Here is a 21,149-nt window from a genome sequence, read left to right as displayed (position 1 = left end):
GTCATGGACAGAAACACAAAACACACCGGGCCACAAGCGATGAATATCGTATTGGCAAGTACTAAGTGCGTTACAATGACGAAACGAATTGTGCGCTGATAATATATTCGCGCCATGGCGATATCAGCTTCACTTAGAAAGCGCAAGTTTCAATTCATAACCAAGCAGCAAAATTATTTGCGCATGCGCAGTTTGAAAAAAAAACGTTGCTGCACTGGAGCCGACGTGAATGGTCGCAATGCAGCAGAATATTTGGTATAATCAACCATCTTACCCGTGACCTCATCGGCCTTTTCCATCAAATGCTATCAGTAAGACGATTCAAACGAATACTATTTGAATCTGATAGACTTCCACTTGACGAGCATCAATATGAGTGAGAATAGGTTAAAGCTTCAATAGATTGGCCGCTCTAACCCACTGGGATTGTTGGTAGGCATGGAGTGGCCACCCCGTACCATGCCTGAGTGTAAGTCAGGGGCAAAACTAAATCTGCATCAAAAGCGCAAAGATGTGTTCAAAACCATTATAAGCAACGAGTTGATTAGTTTCAACAAAGAAATGATTCACGAGGACTGTGGATAGAATACACCCTGTTACAAGCTTGTTGATGTGGAACTGATTTCCAATTTTATTTCCAAAAAAATAATCCTGACCATTCAAAACGTTGATCTTCCAAAAATTACACTATTTACGTAACAACTTTTCAAAAAGTTTTTGTTCACCTTTATAGTTTTACTGTTTCTGGATGATTTCGAGGAGCTGAATCCAAAAATGCAATTAGTTTTTTCTATCATCGATCGTTAACTGTCTGAAGGCCAACTTGTATAAACGGGCTATGCGCTCAGCCAACCCGTTTAAAAACGTACTTCACAATAAAAGCACAATCACATTGGATACTCTCTCAACATTATTGTTGTGTAAATCGAAGTTTCCTTAACATAGTTCGAAAAAGGTCTCAAACAAATTCCATCAATTGAAAGGAGTCGGAAACAAACCTTTTAAAACCTCTGATAGGCTATTGCCTATAGGCTACTATAGCAGCGCTACTGCTTTTTTGCTAACTTGTTAATGTATTTTTTCCTCATTAGCAGACAATGCAAAACTTAACATGATTGTTTTCGTTATGTTTATGAATATGATGATTTCACAAAAAATATCGAAAGAAGGCAAGTAGGTCTACTAGACAGCATATAAATTGTATTTTAAGGTGCCGTTTGGGGACCAGGACAAGCCTGCTGAGCTACCCATGTACTTAGTGGCAGCTGTAGATCTAATTCTAATCTTAAAGGTTAGTGAATGGTTATGAAAGAGCTTTGTCATTTGCAAAATAACAATACAGGAATAGACTCATCGACTTCTTTGTTTACTATATTGTGAGAGATTTCACCACGATATTCAGCCAATGCAAAAACGGTATCTGGGGTAGTGCATTCATGGGCGATTACATGTGGTTTTGATAAGGGAAAATACTTTAGGTCATAAAACAACAGCTTGTTTAACAGTAGCCACATTTTGAAGTTCTTAAGTCTTTGAAAAGAACGTGTTTTGTTCGTTTTGAAACTTGTGATAAACCACTTGCCGTTTAATTGTGATTGTCGTGTTCCAATAGACCTGACAGAAGATCACTAAGAGTTAAAATCTATTACCTGAGCAGCAGGGGAGGTAGGCTATAAACATAACAAACAATGCAGATTATTGAAGATGGCAAAAAATGTGATTATATCAAAAAGCATCGATGATACAAAAAATAACATGATTTTCGAATTCAGCACCCCGAAAACAATGAGGAGCATTAAAAAATGACTTAAACAAAAATATTGTTACGTAGTGTTATTTGCCAGACCACGTCACTCGCTTATGCCCCCATCATTTATATCCTGCCCATCAACCGGTACGTGTGAGCACTGCGCATGCGCGAGCAGAAGCGGGTTCAATCCCGAAATTAAAACTGGGTCTACAGAATGTGTAATCCTGAAATGAAAACCTTAAAGTGGGACAACTTTTCCCAGGTTTCACTCTTTCCTCAGTCAGGAGGTTACGCTTTCTACACGTGAAAAATATTAAGAAATAATATAATAAGTTGCCATAGCCGCACACATTTGAAAAATTTCAAGCAAACAAAATTACGATAAGTAACGTCACAATAATGTTGAATATAAAAACAAGAAAAACATTCACTTGAGTAGCTTTGTAGGACTTGGTCAAGTTCAGTTGTACGAGCTTTTGATGAGTTTACTTTAAAATCAAAAGTTTACATACAATCTCTTCCTGTTTGAAGAGATACAATCCAGCTGGCTAAGTTGCCATCACCACAGTAGGTCATAGGTCATTAGTCCAGAATCAGTGGCACATTGCCATGTGCTCGGTTAAATTGAAAAGGAAAAAAATTACAACTTTGGCAACTGGGTCATGTACAGGATCTAACGTCACACCACGCTCAGCCGGGCAGGGGCAGCGGTCCAATCGTTCCCTCCCTGGAGGCCTTCCTGAGAAAGGGGTGGTCCAACAGCTCAGCAGCGGTGGCTCTCTTCATCGGATCACGCACTAGCATTCTCTCAAGGAAACCTTTCAAGAGGGGAGATGCCTGTAGGATGAAGGTGATGCAATGAGAACCCAATCAGCTACAAGGCAAACGTTCAAGATATCGTGCTTATTTATGCTTTCCACAGCTACAAAACCAAGCCAAGCAAACGATGAAATAAATACACTAAGCACAAGCGCTAAAGCGTTATAATGTAGTCGTGACTTCTTATAGTTTTGTGTACTCAGCTGTGCAGATGTGCCCAGTAAGTCATAGCGGCGCCTATCCAGAATGGCGCCACTACTTACAGTACCTTATGTGGGTTCTTTAACTTGGGCGGTGGCATGTCTCTTATTTGCCGCATCGCCTGGAGGGGGGCTTCATCAAAATAAGGAGGCTCCCTGTCGACCATCTCCATCACCATTATGCCCAGCGACCAAACATCGACCTCAGTCCCGTACGGCACCCGGCATATCACCTCAGGGGCCATCCAATATGGCGTCCCCACTAGTGACTTCCGCTTGGGGACGTCCATGGAAATTTGAGCGCAGAAACCGAAGTCGGACAATTTGACCTGAAAGAAATTGTTGATTCGCGTCATTGCCACAAGTTGAAAAGCAGATTATTTGAACCTTATCCTGTCCCGTAGAAGGGTTTCATAGCAGTAAATTGCGAGCATAGAAAACAATACTACGACATGTTACACTCCACATGAATCAAAAACACTGCATCATTGCAACGGGTGAATCTACTACACACATGAACGTGAACATTTGAGTGACGTACTGCTGCAATCCGGCATGCGATTTCTGCATGATGATGAAATGTAGAATGCCATCTTGTACCTGGCGTACATGAGGGACAACAAGACCAGAACATGGCAAGCGCTTTCAATGCTTTTACATCATGGAGTTAGGTTTTGATAACACAGCAAACATGATTTCACCAGAAGATGAAACCGGTCATGCGCCGCGAGCTCGCGCATTAAGCCAACAAAGTAACTGGCTCATGTGAAGCTTTGGCGAATAAGCTCGAGCTTTAAAGCTTTGTTTGAGAATTCGAATCAAGGCGTGGGATCGAATCGGAGCTGAAAGCTTAATCAGCTTGTGCAAGCAAACATCTCGCCTACAGCATTGACCACGTTCCAAAATAACCCACTCACTTGCAAATCCCTGGTGAGCAAGATGGAGTCGCTTTTGATGTCACGGTGGACCACGCCTTGCGAGTGGAGGTAGGCCAGCGCTTGCAGGACAGTCACACATACAGTTGCTATCTGTTGCTCGTTCAACCGTGCCCGAGTGACGATGTCAGTGAGGGCACCACCTTCCAGGTACTCCATGACCACCCACAACTCATCGTCCACTAAGAAGCTGCTGTACATGTCCACAATGTTGCCATGGTGATAGTCCCGCATTATGACGACCTACACAAGCAGACGACCATATTGGCAAGAACAAACAACTAATTGACAACAAGTATTTCGACTCGAATATCGAGGCTTTAGTTACTTTTATAACTTTGGCATTGAGTTGTGCTGAAATGTACACTAACACAAGCCAATTACGACAGTGGCCTCGTTGTAATATATTGAACTCTATTGGGGGGAAGTTTTAGACTCTAAAATTTATAGCTATCGATGACTTTTTCAATAACTTCTATATAAAATTACAGAATGAAACTGTTCAGTGTTCACCAGGCATCAAATTATGAAACTCTAATATTATTGCTCATGAGAAGCCGTTTTTGCATTGGCTGTTATCAAGACCAAATTTACAACGAACAAGAATTGGAGGATATTCACGTACATCACTTGTTAGCATGGACCTCGTCGCTTGGAGGACGTTAAGCAATCGCAAAATTACATTGAAATGATGATTGATGACTTTACATTATGCAGTGATTAACGTTGAAGTGGAATTGTTTGTTGTGTTTAACTGTTTATCTTGTGAAGCTCATACACCACAAAGTTATCCAACTACAGTCCATTTTTACATTATCCAACGTTTGTAGACGTTGGATACATGAACTCATTAGCTGGCTGAACAACAACCACAACTGATCACAACGTGCCACAAACATTGTCACTAAAAGCAACGGTGGGAAATTTAAATTTGGTAATTAGTTGTTGTGGGAAACTATCCCGAAACTTCATGAAGCATTGGAATATCACACGCAATAATCCGTCATTTTTGCATTGATTCAACGTCTGCAGGCGAGACGCTGAATCAATGTAAAATGACGGATTTTGCTGTATGGGAACCTACAAGTCTCATTTCAACGTGACGTCAATGAAGCAGGACTGGTGCTCGTGGAAAGACTTGAGGTTGAGAAACAAATCGGTGCCAACAAGTAAGTGATTCATTAGACAAGTGATCACACAAGCCAAGCGGTCTATGACACAACATTGCCATGTTTTGAGTGTGCACTGATGCGTAACTTGCGAGCTACACATGAATCGAAACGAAGATCGATAACACTTTTGTTGGCGCGACAATCTTCTTGATGTTGTTTTTACATTGATTCAACATGGTTGGAGATTGTGTACTCTGCTTGTAAAGTTAGTCCAAAGGGACGGATTTAGTTGGCTGGGTTAGGTTATACTTTGAACCTGCTTGACTAGCCAGAACTACGGTACCACGAAGAAGCGAATAATTCACACCATTGCACTTCCGATAGCCTACAACAGCAGGGCGGACAGACGCTTGCAGAAAAGATGCCTAAGTCCCATCTAACGCGGATGACAATGCAACACGTACAAATTCATCATCTACCAACAAACAGTAACGAAAACGGTTTCGATAGAACAAGTATCAAAGACGAACGACAATTGTCAGCTCTCTTGGTATATACTGCAACTTTACGTAACAACAATGAGTTTGTAAACAAATGAAGAGTTACCTCGTTGAAAAGTAGCTCTCTTCTTTGCTGCTTCTGCACGTCCATCTTCTTGACCGCTACCTGGCGGCCTGTACCCCTCTCATTGGCGATGTAGACCACCCCTGTAGAACCTTCACCGATTTTGATAAAGTTCTCCAAGCTTTCACGCGGATCTCCGGGGCATACCACAAGCTGCACAGATATCTTGCTGTTACGTGAGAACACAAGTTTTGTGGTAAGTTACAATGTACTGAACAAGTCTGTGAGAAACCATGAATGTGTTTCTCGGCAGTCGAGTGTGCCAAAAATTCAGCGATAGACACGTGTTTCGCCCAAGAGGCCGGGCTCATCAGAATCGCACCACTAATTCATGCCACATAGTTCTCAACCGCTGCTATTGTCAGTCAATTGAATCCTTACCTTTGTAGAAATAAAACAACTAAACCAACTATATGTTTTTCGGCAGCCGATTGTAGCAAGAATTAACAGCGAGACACCGTGTTTCGAACTGTTGCCAAGGATTATGCACATTGCACAATCGAGGTGGAGCAATCTTTTCTGGCGTTACCTGACTACAAGATCGCTCCTTATCGACTGGAAACCATGAATGTTAGAGTGTCGTCAAGGTAACGACTTGGGGCTAAAATACAACTATCCAACCTGCTCTATTATTTTATTATGTGTATTATTTTAGTTTTATAATTAGATAGTCATAGTTAGAGCTCGACCGATATATCGGTCAGCCGATACATGTCGGCCGATATCAGGTGTAGCCGATATATTGTATCGGCTATTTTTCGACTATAAACATCGGCGAGCAAAAGCAAACTCAAAACCAGCCATACATGCTTTTAGAAGAAACATTGATGACATTGCATCAGCGTAACAAAGGTGAACTCTTCGCTAAGAATCGATGGGTGCACTTCCACACTAACCACGCGCAACTTATTTCAAGTCTTACGTCACAATGTCTGGCTTTGATCTCCGAGTGATATTGATAAGGCAAGATTTTTACAAAATTAGATCATACGAGTAGGCTATCACAGCAAGATGCAGCAAAATTTGTCAAGTTTTGGTATTACAGTAAGAAAGAAAAGGCCCAGGGAAAATTAACTTTCGCTCACATGACATGCAAAAATAAACCCAAAGAAAAAATCCTAGTGAAACTTTGCACAGAAGAAAATAGTAGCGTCATTGTAGAAGTTTTCCGACCCGTGCCCAGAGCATTGTGACGCAAGAAGCCACACGACCTCGTTCGGTGGAAGTTAATCAGTTATGCGGCGTATTGCAGCTACACGGCGCTTTGACTCTCCAAACGCACCTCGTTGGTCTGATGAAAGCCTTCGCTGAAATTTAAAAAAGCCTTCCAAACCGTAGCCATAGCTCTTAAATGGCGAAGAATTTCGACCGGACACGTTTGTCCGCCGTCAGCAAAAACGAATTCCGAGGCCTGGGTTGTTTCTTTTTTGTTTGGTGTTTTTTTTGTGATTAGTGTTAAGAATGATTTTTCCATTACAGCAACTAATACATAAACTTTCTTGGACTGGTTTGTTGCTTAATAACTTTGTTGGTAACAAACTTTTTGTAGCCGATATATATCGGTATCGGCCTAAAAATTTCATAAATATCGGTATCGGCCTGAAAAAGTGATATCGGTCGAGCTCTAGTCATAGTTCCGTTTGACGTTTTCACCCTTGAAGCTTGTCTTTAAGCATGCTTTAAAATATATTTCCGCATTGGCAAAGCGTTTCAAAACAACGTGATTAAAACCACCAGGTAGTCGGACAATTTAAAATCAAATGATCAACAGTTCGCCTATTTTTTTCGCAATTTGGACAAATTGGTGTGTTTTGATAGCCTCACCGTTTATTGATATTAGATTATTAAGTATTTACTATTAATAAAAATTAACTAATAATATATGAATAGTGTGCTACTAGAAAAAAAATAATAACTACAGACTAAGTAAAATAATATAATTTTTTTAGTCCATCATTAGGGCAACCAAAAGTCAATAAAGTCAAAATTTTTCTGCCTTGTTCAAAGTTTATAAAACGTCCATAAACTAAACTTCAGGCTGACACGAAGAGAGGTTTCAAAGTTATTAAGTAAAAAAAAAGTCAAAATTCATGGTTAGGTCAAAATTTTCTTTTACTGTAGTTTTTCTTCTCTCTATTAATATTTTATTAAAAGCTACACAGATACTGATTTTTTGTTGCAATTTCTGTTGCTATTCTGACGTAATAATCGATTTGTTGCAATTTCTGTGGTAATAATCTTGTTTCGCCCACTACTGACGATTGAATATTAGCCAACTACCCTGCTGTTGATGAGTTGGTTGCCAGGGTTAAAGCAGTGACCATTAAAAACAGGTCAAGAAGAGCTAGTTTTACTTCCATTGGCCAACCTCCACAGCCAAATGTAACTAAATGGGCTCTTGGTTGAAAGCTGCTTTCTATTATTCAAGAAGTCTACCAGAAGTAAGAAATATTGTGGAAGACTTCCATGTTGGTGGTGTCTTGCTGCAGCGTGCTCAAGATGCTGTAAAAGCTCCCAATTTAGCTACCCACCTTGTAGAAAAAGAGGAGCAGTACACTCCAGTACAGCGCACTGTTCGATTCAATTCAGAAGATGGAAGACAGCCGATACACCATTCAAGAAGCTTACCAGAAAATGAGGTCCCTTAACTTTGGTGTTGATGGCTGCCGAATTGGAAAATATATTCAAGCAAGAATCTCAAGGAATGACATCAAGTGCATTGTGAAAATGGGACGAGATGATATTTCACCACATTTTTATAGCCTGCTGAGGAACTCCCAAGCAACTTCTGTATTTCTCTATTTTAGGAAAAAATTTGGTGAGCGACAGGAACTTCAAAGGCGATAATGTGAAACATTACTTGATGTTGAAGTATAATAGTGCAGGGCCCTCTCAATAATTTCGGGATATTTAAAGACACTCCATATTTATCTTTTGCAGTTTTTCGAGTGACTTTCATTATACCTGTTTGCTGTTTGTTAGATGTGGTGTCCTTGAGTCTTCCACATTTTTCTCATATTTCATTAGAAAAGAAGATATCCTTACCTAACGGTTTGATTTCTAATATGCTTTGTATTTCGCATTTGGGTTGCAAACGCAGAAAGCTATTGGTCAAAATTAGGTCAAAATTTGTAACTTATAAAGTCAAAATTTCAAGTTTTTAGGTCAAAAAATTGGTTGCCCTATCCATCATAAAATAAACCTGCAAGGCGGCGCGAAATTGTTCGTCCGTGACGGTCAACGAATCTTGATCATGTCCAAGAGCTTGCTGGGCTGCTGGAGGAGGAACGGATGCAGGAGGATGCGGAGGCCTGGAGGAAAACATACATAGAAATGCAATATACAATCCTTTGGTTTGCAAACCAGGATAGGTCATGATCGTTGGGCAAAGATTTCCACCAAGCATCACAAAAATAAACTGTTTGCTGGGTATTCTAGTAGCTGACAACTAAAAAGGGGTTTCTTTGTCTGTGTCAACATGAATGCTGAGTAAATGGAATTAACCATCGTATTACAACATGCTTCACAACTGAGCAACAACAAATAAAAACAAAAAGTTGTTAATTCAAACTTAAGAGCGAACCTGGAATTGTGGGACCTCGTTGTGGATGATGATGAGGAGGAAGTAGTCGTGTGTCTGCTCCCGTGATCCCTTGCATTGTGACTAGGTTTGGTGGGTAAGTCTGAGGAATGAGATCTCGTCTGGAAGAAAAGCGAATGTGGTTACAGCAGAGGACTGTGCATCAACGTCAAGAGTTAGATTGATGCTGGTAAACGCTTTTTGTGTCATCTGTTTTAATAGTTTCTCATTGTGTTTGTTATATTTTTATTTGCAATTATTTCAAGCTTGTATCAGACAACACAGTTAAGTTTTACTTCCAGGTTTTCTTGAATATAGAAATGCTAGCAAAAAGAAACAGCGGCAACTCGTTAACTTGGTGTTAGAGAAAGTTTTGTAAAGCAGCAAATCGATAAAAAATGTACAAACACGTCCCAAAAGTTTGTGTGTGTGCAAAAACTCAAATCAAAATTTACAACAAAAAAACATAAAAAGAGCGCACAAAGAAGTGATTTAGATCACCACGTACGATGCTGCAAGAAACATCCAACATATCAATGTACAAATTGCCCTGGTGGCGGCAGGACAACTGTATTTCAAAATCCACTGCGAACTTGAAACTGTCACGATAAAAAGATTGTACTGAAACTACAGAGTCGCCAGTTCACGACATAAGAAGTTAATTTGGAAGTTTGAGGAGAATGGAAACAAAAGGGTCTGCACTCTGCAACGTATTAAGTAAACCTTATCAGGCAAGGGGAGCAAAACTGCTGGCCAACAGGCCCAACACAACAACTAGAATTTGTTCGAGCGGTCAAGCAAAGCAAAGAAACGTGAAATGAAGTTTTGGTTCTCTTCAAAATTTCTATTTATACTTTCAACTTATATTCCAATCTCCAAAAAGCTTGTCTTGACATTCACGATGTGATTAGCCCGGTTTGTTGCTGGTATTTGATGCGTTAATCTTTCGTCTTTTTAAACACCATGTATATTAAAACAAAATGATCTACTTCACCATGTTTTCATTCATCAATATGTTTCAACGCAATCGCTTTAAGATTTTTATTAGAAAATTTGCAGTTGAGCGATTCACAAGCACAATTACTGTGCGTGGATGCAAGAAGTTTAACTGGTTGGTGAAGTCAGCACAAAACGAATCTGAAGAAACTGGAGATATGGACCCCGAAGGCACAACGCTTCAAGACAATGCACAGCAACAGCAATTAGGGGAGTCAGATACATTAATCTATACAAGCAAAGGTTGAAACAAATAGAAAACATTTACATTGCATTAGCATACCTCGTGTCGATGAGGGGCTTGAGGTTTAGCCTTTTCATAAACTTCATGCGAAGAGTCAAGACGTCCATCTACACTGGAGTGCACAGGGCTGTGCTTGGACACAAGGCCACCGCTATTGATAGGAATATTTGGACGGCGTAGTTTTGAAGCTGACTTGTGACTTGATGCTGCAGACAAGGCAATTAACGTCGAGAAAAACTAGCATGTAACTAAAATTATTAAAGTTGATTTAATATCCTGATTTCTAAATAAAATAACTTATTTTGAGAAAAATGTTTGTTGACGTATTCAACCTATTGATATTTCAATTTTCCAAGCATGACGCATTGACGACCAAAAAGAGTTATTACAGCCCTTAATCATCCTAAAATAGATCACCCGCATTTAAAAAAAAAAATTCTATTGATTTGATAAAAAAAGTATGATGGAACATTATGTACATACAGTTCATGCGAAGAAAATCATACCACGCGAAATTCAGCCCCAGCAGTAAAAAAATTGCGGCCTTTAAATTTTTAGTTTTTCTAAAAAAATGAAGGCTACCAAAGTTCGAATTTAAAAGTTTGAAATTGCTTGTAATTCTTTGGTGGCAATGTCATTATAATCTAAAGTCCATCTGTTATCAACATTTTCACGAAAGCCCATCTCGAGAATTGCATTTCAATTGTGGTCACGCTTGAGTGACATCTAGAACTTGTTCTAGCCATGAAGTTGAACAAAAGGAGCTGGTTGTTGTGACATTTCGAAAGGAACAGATGATAGCCGCGGCAGTCATCCACAATGAACAAACAAGCAGAAGGTGACAGTTTATGGCTTTATGAATACAAGACGTAATCTCGACCGATCCCGTTATTTATGACTTCAAGTCAAAACCACGTTGTTGTCAAGTCGTATGATGACGTTATAAAGCAAAACAATATTCTCAGATCAGGATGGAGAAACAAAACGAAACACAGGAGATAGTATAAGTCCACATCCAGCACATATTTAACTTTAAAGCCACCTCACCAAGCTGCGTATTAGAATGTAGGCTACTTGTGTTTCCACCAATGATACAAGAGAAGATGACAATGTGAGCAAGAAGTTTTCATACACGGAAAAAGTAAAATTATTCAAATCCATTTATAATGACAAAACCAACCTCTGCGGACGCCGAATCAATATCAAAACCAGACTGATTTAATGGCTGAGACCTTGTTGTACGAGGCTCGGATACCACTCGCAAAAAGCCGTAAGCAAAAACATTGAAATCTGAGACCCGGTGGTGCTTGAGGAGAAAGTTTCAAACAAATCAAACAACCGAACACGATCATTTCCGGGTTGGTGGATGGAAGTATTCATAAGAAACGAGAAGAATGCTTGTTTACATCACATACAAGACAGCCTACAATTACGTATAAAAATATATGGCCAGCGAGTTATCACTTTTTTACATTGATTCAACGTTTGCAAGTTACACTAAATCAATGCAAATAAGACATCATTTTTTGATTGGAAGAATACACATTTCTACTTTACAAATCATTCGGCAAAAAACCTAAAATCCAAGAAAAGAAATATATACCTGTTGAAGAAGCAGGCATTGTATGCGACTTTGAAGAACCGCCAGCTGAGGTGTACCTCTCTTTACTTGGGAGGTTTTGGTATGTGTGATGAAGTACGTTTTCGTATGCATGCTCCGAAGATCGAGATACAGGAGGCATGACCTGCTTTTCATATCCACTCGACTTCTCATGACTTCGATGATCTGATCGCTTTCTTTTGTCGTCATCTTTATAATGATCGTAATCTTTTCTTCGATGATTTGATAAAGGTCTGTCTTGTCGGGGTCGATGATGAGAATCTCTTGTTGATGAAGAACGCCCTCCGCTTCGCTCAGATGATCGTCGTGAATCACTGGAGCTTCGGCTGCTATAGTGCCGGCTGCCGTGACGAGATTCGTCATTATCACGGTTTCGGTCGCCGCTACCACGACTTTCTTGCCGATGAAACAAAGACTTTTCTTCTCGCTTCCGAGAATATGATTTATCACCATTGCTTCTGTAGTCGTCATTTGACTTCATGTACTCTCTTCCATCTTCACCTTCATGGTGTTCTCTTCTATGAGGCTTTGTTAAGTATTTTTCTCTTCTTCCCTGATGCGTCGATGAGGAGGGGCGGTGGGATCTTCTTTCTCTGCTAGATGCAGGATTACTTGGGTCTTCCAATACATCATCAGGAATCCTGAAAAATATTCTCACTTACTAATTTGCTTTAAAATATGATCGTAAATGATCGTAATAATATGATCGTAAATATGATATGATCAGCTGAACTAAAAATTCCAATTAAAATCTTATACTTTTGAAACTGAACAACACAGCTCGACATTGGACAACAGGAATGACAAATGTCAGAAATCAATCACATCACATGAAGTGAATAAAACATAGGCAAAAAACGCGCCAAGAAAAACTAAGAATCATAAAACGTATATACAGGAAACAAGAACGATTTGATACAGGTGATGAGTACACTTAACCAAGCAAAATTGAAATGTTCAGTGGTCAAAATTTGCGAATACAGAACCAGTAAATACTGTGTGTTTATTTGACATGTCATCACAACACGACAGAAAATATCTCAAAATTTGATAAAAACAGCATGTTACAATTGTTGCATTCATGTGTGCCTTCTAACACCAAACCTACTCATGCTGCTTAAATTGCAGCTTAGCTCTAAAAAATTGCAGGTTGCAGACGGTGCTTGCTTCAATTGAGTCAAATGAATTTGCACGATCGACAATAGCTTCTTAATGATCAGGTACAATGCGATCGCGTATATTTGTGGAACACTGGAAGGAGAGCACTGAGTGCGAATATGGAAGACATATACACAGACGTTTTTATACAAACTCTCAAGTACATAAACAAATCTTCTATAAATAAATTTCCACTGCGATAAACACATCAGATAAAATTCCAAAGAAAGGTATCTATAAAAATACAAGCAGCTAATGCAAATGCCTGTGAACATAATTATCAAAGTTGTTCTTGTATGGAATAAATCGCATTGGCTGACCAACATCGGAAAATGAAGATGGTTGTGCAAGAAAGTCTAAGATTAGATGCCAATGTAAACTTTCTCCCTTCAGCATTGCTTCACTGAGTTCGTAAATGTTGCCCTTACCAGCTCATGACCAACAACATCATGCATGGCGGCCAATACCAAACAACAACCTAGCTACTGACCTGACACTATCGTTGAGGTGGAGTCTTCGAATGTCTGGTTGTTCTTCCTTCCTCAATGAATTCGACCGCGTTACAGATATGTTGGAAAGACGTAGCAAAGCACCATTTGCTGTATGCTTGTTCCTGCCTTTAATGATTTCCTATTGGCATAAAAAGGAAATTGTTTAAGTATCAGTACCGTATAGTTTCCTGAAAGATATCAAACTGTTACAATGATGAATTTATATAGGAAAGATGACTGTGACACAGTTGATTGCAAGTAACAAATATAAAAAGTATAAATGCTCTTAAAAAATCACTTTGCTTCAAACCATAGCTTGTAATCATATGATGGATTTGACTCAGCTCATTAAGTGCCCCAATTTGCACGAGCACTCGAGCAGTGTTAGGTGTAACTGTAAGTGCCAAACATATGATATGACGCCATTTTTAGGGGAGCAAGTCTTTTAGGCGCTGACAGTTAGGCGCTGGTCTAATAGGCGCGCACACTGTGGCGTCTGGATATTTAGGTGCGGAGCACTGTGGCGCCCGGTCATTTAGGTGCTATTCCTAGTAAAGTCTGTAGATCGTATCAGCTTGGCAGCTTGCAGAAAATTATATCATGGCTTCAGTGAGTGAAGCTGCTAAAACCGGCAATGCTTTTCACACAAAATGTTACATTGAACAGAAAAATATATTGTTGTTTTATTGATTTATTATTGTTTTATTTGTTGTTAGTCCAGGTTTGCGTTGGTGAAAGCTTTATCAATAAATTATTGAAGCTTCTGAACATTATTGAGTTCATTTTTAGTTAAATCTTTCGCGACCACGGACGTATACACACGTCTTGGGATTTTTGCCATGATGACCAAGGAAGTTTCCCTACGTCCAAGGTTAAAAGGTAGCCTATTTCAAGCAAAAAAATAATGTAAATGATGGCAGATCCATAGTCTTTGCCTGTCCTTTTTTGGCTAATTAAAAAAAATATTTTGGCGGTGCAGTTATCAGATGAGGACTTCTTAAAGATGGGGACACAGTGGATTTTTTTTCTTTCACTCATTGGAATTGGCAGTCAAAACTGGCTAGGCAACCCCTTACTTTGGAATTTCTCGATCAAAAAGACTGTAGGCTAAATTACGTAAACTTTTTGCGTAAAATTTTCCAAATTTCTCCATAATCATTCTGCTGTACCTCCTAAAGCATTGCACGCAGAAACGAAGTAAATTTTTTCCCATGTGCAGCATTGTTTTGGCATTCGATTAAACTACATATGTTTTCATATTATTGTATCATGCTTGGGTAGTAAAAATTATAATGAAGTACACTTTTCTGCCAATTTTTAATTTTTTTAGAAATTAGAAAAAAATACCGTTTGGAGTTGCTAGTTGTACATAGAATGTTTTAAATTTTATTGCAAAGCTTTGCATCTTCGGATAGCTGAAGATGTATGCTTTCATTTGATGTCAAGATTGTGCGTCTACGTCGATCACATGACATGTTTTTACCGCGTAAATACAACAGTTTTGTGTGAAAAATGTCTGGTAATTTAGATTAAATATAAATTACTTCTGTTCGGGATGGATTGGCCATGTGACGAGAACGCATAAGACGCTCTACTACTGTTCACATGAATACATTTCTACAGGGCATATAGGCTACACTTTGGCTACAAGTTGCAAGCATAATGGTGAGACTTCGCTCGTTATTAAACCTAGTCCGGGTTTTGACGGAAAACTAAGTTACTCTTCACTCAAGCCTACCGCCCGCTTGAGTACAGCCTACGGTACATTTTTTACTGATGTTTAGTTATTATTTGACCTAACTAAAAGTGAACTCATACATGTTCGGAAACTTGAATAATTTATTGATAAAGCTTTCGCCGGCGCAAACCTGGACTAACAACAAATAAATGCTGAACACGCGCATTAAAAAAGCAACATATTTTTCTGTTCAATATAACATTTTATATGAAAATCATTGCCGGTTTAAGCAGCTTCACTCACGGAAGTCATAACATATTTTTCTGTGTAATATAACATTTTGTGTGAAAAAGCATTGCTAGTTTAAGCAACTTCACTCACTGAAGCCATGACCAACAACGCACACGCATTAACAAAACAATATATTTTCCTGTTCAATATAATATTTTGTGTGAAAAGCATTGCCCTACGCCCCTACCTGCCAAGCTGATACAATCTACAGACTTTACTAGGAATAGCACCTAAATGAACGGGCGCCACAGTGCTCCGCACCTAAATATCCAGACGCCACAGTGTGCGCGCCTATTAGACCAGCGCCTAACTGTCAGCGCCTAAAAGACGTGGACCCATTTTTAGGCCGAGACCACCACATAATAACTACTTTTATGTTTCTTTCGCTATTATCCCATTGTTTACCAAGAAATTTTGGGTCAATGTCACAATTTTCAAAGAGTTAGCACAAAAAGATGTAATAACATTTTAAAGATTTAAAGTTTGTTATAATAATGTAAAGTCACTATCTAGAAAGAATGTGATTAGGTTCTTGACTTTTCGTGAAAGATCAACTGAAAGCATGGTAAACAATCTTCCAGCAAACTGATATACGATAACCACATATTGAAAATCCTATTCCTGTATAAATCGTGGCACTGAGATGCAGACCTCATCATCAATGCCCATTTGTTGGCCATCAAATGAATAAAATGCATGTCTTGGATGATGGTACCAAAGATAGGCCACTCTCTAAGACTGTTAGTGAAGTCTTCCCAAAAATTTACAATCTCAACTTTAGAGGATTTTTAAGCAAAAAAAACAATACAAGATGTTCAAAAATGACAATAAGGTTGTCGTATGTATAACACTTTACACACTTTTTTTACAAATTGCTACTGGCTAGTTATTGTGGTTTGCAAAATTACCTAACTTGATCAAGGGGGAAAAAATTTAAAAAAAAAAAAATCATTTAAGCAGGCCACGCTCCCCATTTTTGTGGCGAAACCCCAACAACCCCACTATTTGCTATATTTCATCCCACGATGGAGGTAGAGAGCTAATTTTGCCACCAAAAGATGCAGAATACAAAAGTTTATATCCAACTTATGAATGTACCATAGCCCTAAACCCTTTAGTTTTTTCTATAATTGAGAAAAACTGTTTTTGACAGTAAAATTTGCATCTTTCGTAACCAAATGCTTGTATTTCAGGTCATGGCTTAGATGAATGTCATTCAGCCATTACAGATAGCCTTTATTCAAACTCACAACTGTGTAACTAGTACAGTCATTGAACAGAAGACAGTATTGTTGTTCTCAAACTTTTTCACAGAATTGAATCAGTATAATTTTACAAGTTTCCTTCACCAATATACAGCACTGTGCACTGGTATACAAAATTTTATGATGTTTATCTCAAAATTGATTACAAAGATGTAAGAAGTCGAATAATGAATTTTCCCCAGGTCACCAAAATAATGCTTTTTAAGCTGGTTAAGTAATTACCTCAGGTTTTAAAACTGCTGGTGTTAAATATCACATCAAAATATACTCAGCAATATGTCTGTGATAGAAACTCTTTCAGCATTACTTAAATGTATATACTAGACTAGCCGAATCGGACTAGCCGAAACAGGCCATTTCGCCCCTGCACAGTGCACAGACCATTGGAGAACAAAGGTTATTTGCTCTTGTCCAATGTCTTCAAGAGTTCATCCAAAAGAGCTAAGACTTCTTTTAGATCAGCGCTCAGAACGTAACATGGTGATTGGTGGTGTTGATGTGGCTGTCTGAAGCAAATACATTTGAAGCAAATACAAAACAGAACTCTCAGAACTTGCCATAAACACGCTAGTGATGATTTTGATCTTACTGGTAACAGTGATGAATTAGAGACATCTTTTGAAGAGGAAATGCCAAAGTCATCATCCAGTGAATTTGAGTGTATGAGTGGCAGTGAAGAGGAAATTGCTTCAACATCATCACACCTTGTGAGTTCTAATGTTTGTAAATTAACAGACAAAAGACTTGCATCCCAGTGCCGTACAAGGTTCATCAGTTGTCTTAAAAATGAGAAGCTTCATGAAAGCATGTAATGCTTCTGAGCCAGCGAAGAAATGCTTCATTGACCACAGTGAGAAATGGCTGAACCCAAAGACAGCTGTGTTGGGTGCACTGCATGCCAACATTGATGTATCTAGGATTTCAACAGCAAATAAAGCAGACACCAAAGCTCTGTTGTGGTCAAACCGTCCGCTGGCGGCATTTATGGATGCAACTTCTGCATTTTCACTATATCTGACACCAGGGAGTAAGGATGATTAGGAAGTGTTTCGAAACAACAATACTTCTTGTGATCGATTGATAGGCCACATGAAGGAAACAATTAATAGCAAAAAATTCGTGACACAAGTGATGTTGACATAAAGACAAAGAGTTACATTAACAATGCATACTATTCGCAATGAGAAATTAACAGGACAATGTACTTTGTCCAGCACAGTGGTTCTCAACCTTTTTGTCTTGGTGGGACCCCTTTTGGTGCCTTCGAAGCAGTCGCAGACCCCTAACAATTTCTATTTGAAATTTTGGTATATCGCGTCTCCTTATGGAATCATATGTTATATAAGTTTCGAAGGAACACACTGAGAAGAATTTGCTGAATTCGCAACGCACTTGACGATTGATGAAATTATGTTATGACTTATGAGCTATAATTTGTTGGCACACAGGATCAAACATCAGTAATCTATATGCTGAGGATGTTTTTCTATAAATTTTATTAAAAGTTAATAGAATACTTGTGACCGTTACAAAGAATTTCTCTCTTTTTTCATTTGTAATCAATATTAATTCGTTATAATCACAGTCATTGCAAAATATGTGAGTTGCATTTCCAAGTTAATCATTGATCAACAATCTGCTGTCTCAAAAGAATTAAGTTGAACATAGCCAACATTGCTTTATTAAAAGGTTTAAGTCATTTATATGATATTTTTTAGTTAAAAAATCAAACCTTTGTGCAATGTTCTTTGCAATTTTAAACGACGCACCAGTGGGTTGCAACTTACAGTTTGAGAATCACTGTAAGCTAATATGATACATAAACAAAGCACAAACAATTTTTAAATTTCGTAATTTATCAATCATGCTGAAAACTCGAAAACTTTCGCGGACCCCCGGTTGAGAACCACTGGTCTAGCATGTATTGTATAGTTTTGTGTTGATTGTTTCCTGCCTCATTATTGAATAAAACATCACTGTTCTTATACAGCTTACAAGTTTGATTTATAAAGGTTATGTTTTTAATGACTGAATGACAATCGTGCAAGCCAAGATCTGAAATACAAGCATTTTGCTTCAAAAATGACAGATTTTACTCTCAAAACAGTTTTTCTCAATTATAGAAAGAAGTAAAGGTTTTAGGGCTGTAGCATGTTCATAAGTCGGATAGAAACTTTGGTATTCTGCATCTTTTGGTGGCAAAAGCAGCTCTCTATCTCCACCAGAATACGAGATATAGCAAATTGTGGGGTAATGGGGATTTCGCAACAAAAACGGGGAGCGTGGCCTGCTTAAACAATATTTTTTTTCCAAATTTTTTTTCCATTGATCAAGTTAGGTCATTTCGCAAACCACAATAACTAGCCAACAAGTAAGTTGGTCGGAGCGTTACACCCTAATGTATACTACTTAGCCTTAGTAGGGTAGCTTATAAATAAACTAAGTTCTAAAATCTGAAGCATTTTCACTTGTAAGTATGGAGGTAAACACTAAGAGTCAATGTGATAAATTGAAATGCATTGCTCTTTCACTTTCAACTGCTACAACCCTGGCTTATTTATGGCCAACCACACATTCCCCAATCTCCATTCTTCCTGTTCAGCAGTTGGGATAGTGTGTGCAAATATTGCGATAGTGAACGTAAGCAAAACTTTGAATACTAATGTCAAGTGACATGACGATATTTAAAACACCTAAGGTAACATTTAACTTTATTTAGACCAGTGGTACTTGCAACCAGATGTATAGACGTCAGGCAAGTGGTGACAGCCCTGGTTTGACGTTCAATATAGAGCAGTATGACACCGCTTAAAATAATGGGGCTGTGTTAATCTTTGGCAAGACACTTAAAAGCATGTCTCGATTGGAAAGTGGCGCCCCTTCGACTATAGCCTCTGATTTCTCTGATGATCATGAGCACTGTACACTGCTTTAGAGAGAAATGCCTACGAACTTTCTTAAGGCTAGGACTTGCCGAACAGTATATACTAATAATATTATATTTATAGCAAAGCAGCTCTGTTTTAAAACAAAGAGTTTTATATTTCTTCTTTTTGATTGTTAGATGTTACAAAGAAAACCAGTTGATTAATGCCTGTCAAAGGTGCCCATGATCCACTTCCTTCACTTGTGGAGTTAACAACCATAAGGAGGTGGATGTTGAAAAACATCTCTGCTCCTATCTCATGCTGAGCAGCCTATGTAAGCAGTTTTATTGCTGCAACCGCATGTACTGAGCAGTCAGTAGGCTATCAACACAACATTTTAGAGAATCACTACAAACCTCAAGTTAGTTGCTTTTGTTCCTTTAAAAACTCATTCAGTGTAGGCTACTACAAAAATAAGTGGAGATACGATTTTGGGAGGTGGTATACAATACAAGTCCCCCCCCCCCCCCCCTTGGTAACTCATGACATAGAGGAATTGACCAAAACATGTGGATTGAAGTGTGTGAACAGTAAAGCAAAGGTAAAGTAGTTTCACCCTATATGTTTGGCCGAGTCCTGTCTTTGTCATGAGTTACCAAAAGTGAGGGGGACTTGTATACCAGCTGCAAATTTTCCAACTACTTGCTTTGCTTGATAGTGACACCAAGACAGAATCTTGAATTAGATAAACTTGTGTTGATATCTAAGGCTTACTTACTTTTTCTGATGGAACAGGTGTGATAATTGTTGCATCGATTAAAGGTTGTGGTCGTTTTTTTGATTCAGGGATTATACTTTGCCATTGCAATGGAAGTCCAGTAAATTTTCCTTCCCCACTATCAAATCCTGTGTGCACTCGGTGTTCAAAATTACTTGGGCCAGAAATATCTGGCTTCCTTTTCTTCTTTCCAGCAAACATTTTAAATACAAGACATAAATGTCCTAAGCTTCACTACAAGAGGAATTTTTATTCTATCAGATGGTTGATCTAACCTGCAATGATCAGCATAACATTCTTTAAAGCAAAACTAATTTTACTCCAAGCAGAAGACACATTTCTCAATCAACACAAACACCAGATTCAGGGATATCTAGAACAACGGGATTGCTGACTCTGTTTTGAAGTGGACAATAAGAGGGTTACTGCACCAAGTGGTGAAAAATACACAAATTTTAAACACAAATATTTTTAATACCACTTATTGGATTTGAATCAAATTTTAACAGAATGTTTATAAGTATCAAGACTGAAGCTCTATGGAAGGAAATAAAGATATTTTGAGAAAATAAAAAGTTATTCGAATTGTTGCATTTTTTAAAAATTTTTGATCCTCGGACATGAACAAATGGGTGCCGACAGCATCATGGACAAAATTTCCAAAATTCTTTGACCACAGGCTTTGCATGTTTACCCTGTCTGATAGTGTTAAAAATTTGAAAGCGATTGGCAAATAAATG

The 21,149-nt window shown here is 38.5% G+C and overlaps 1 protein-coding gene across 1 annotated transcript; it reads right to left on the bottom strand.

Annotated features, from left to right (window-relative positions):
• Positions 1-31: 31 nt before the first annotated feature.
• LOC145784869 (serine/threonine-protein kinase PAK 4-like) lies at positions 32-20,610 on the bottom strand. The gene is made up of 10 exons (XM_082596706.1): positions 20,410-20,610; positions 13,530-13,669; positions 11,864-12,522; positions 10,300-10,466; positions 9,024-9,142; positions 8,643-8,751; positions 5,423-5,593; positions 3,687-3,947; positions 2,838-3,098; positions 32-2,587 (listed from the first exon to the last, which is right to left on the bottom strand). The coding sequence occupies exons 1-10, from the start codon at positions 20,608-20,610 to the stop codon at positions 2,441-2,443; spliced, it is 2,235 nt and encodes a 744-aa protein (XP_082452832.1). The 3' UTR covers positions 32-2,440.
• Positions 20,611-21,149: the final 539 nt, after the last annotated feature.

This window comes from Aplidium turbinatum, chromosome 15 (genome assembly GCF_918807975.1).
Source record: "Aplidium turbinatum chromosome 15, kaAplTurb1.1, whole genome shotgun sequence".
Lineage (NCBI taxonomy): Eukaryota > Metazoa > Chordata > Ascidiacea > Aplousobranchia > Polyclinidae > Aplidium > Aplidium turbinatum.
This window is presented reverse-complemented; position numbering and strand designations above follow the sequence as displayed.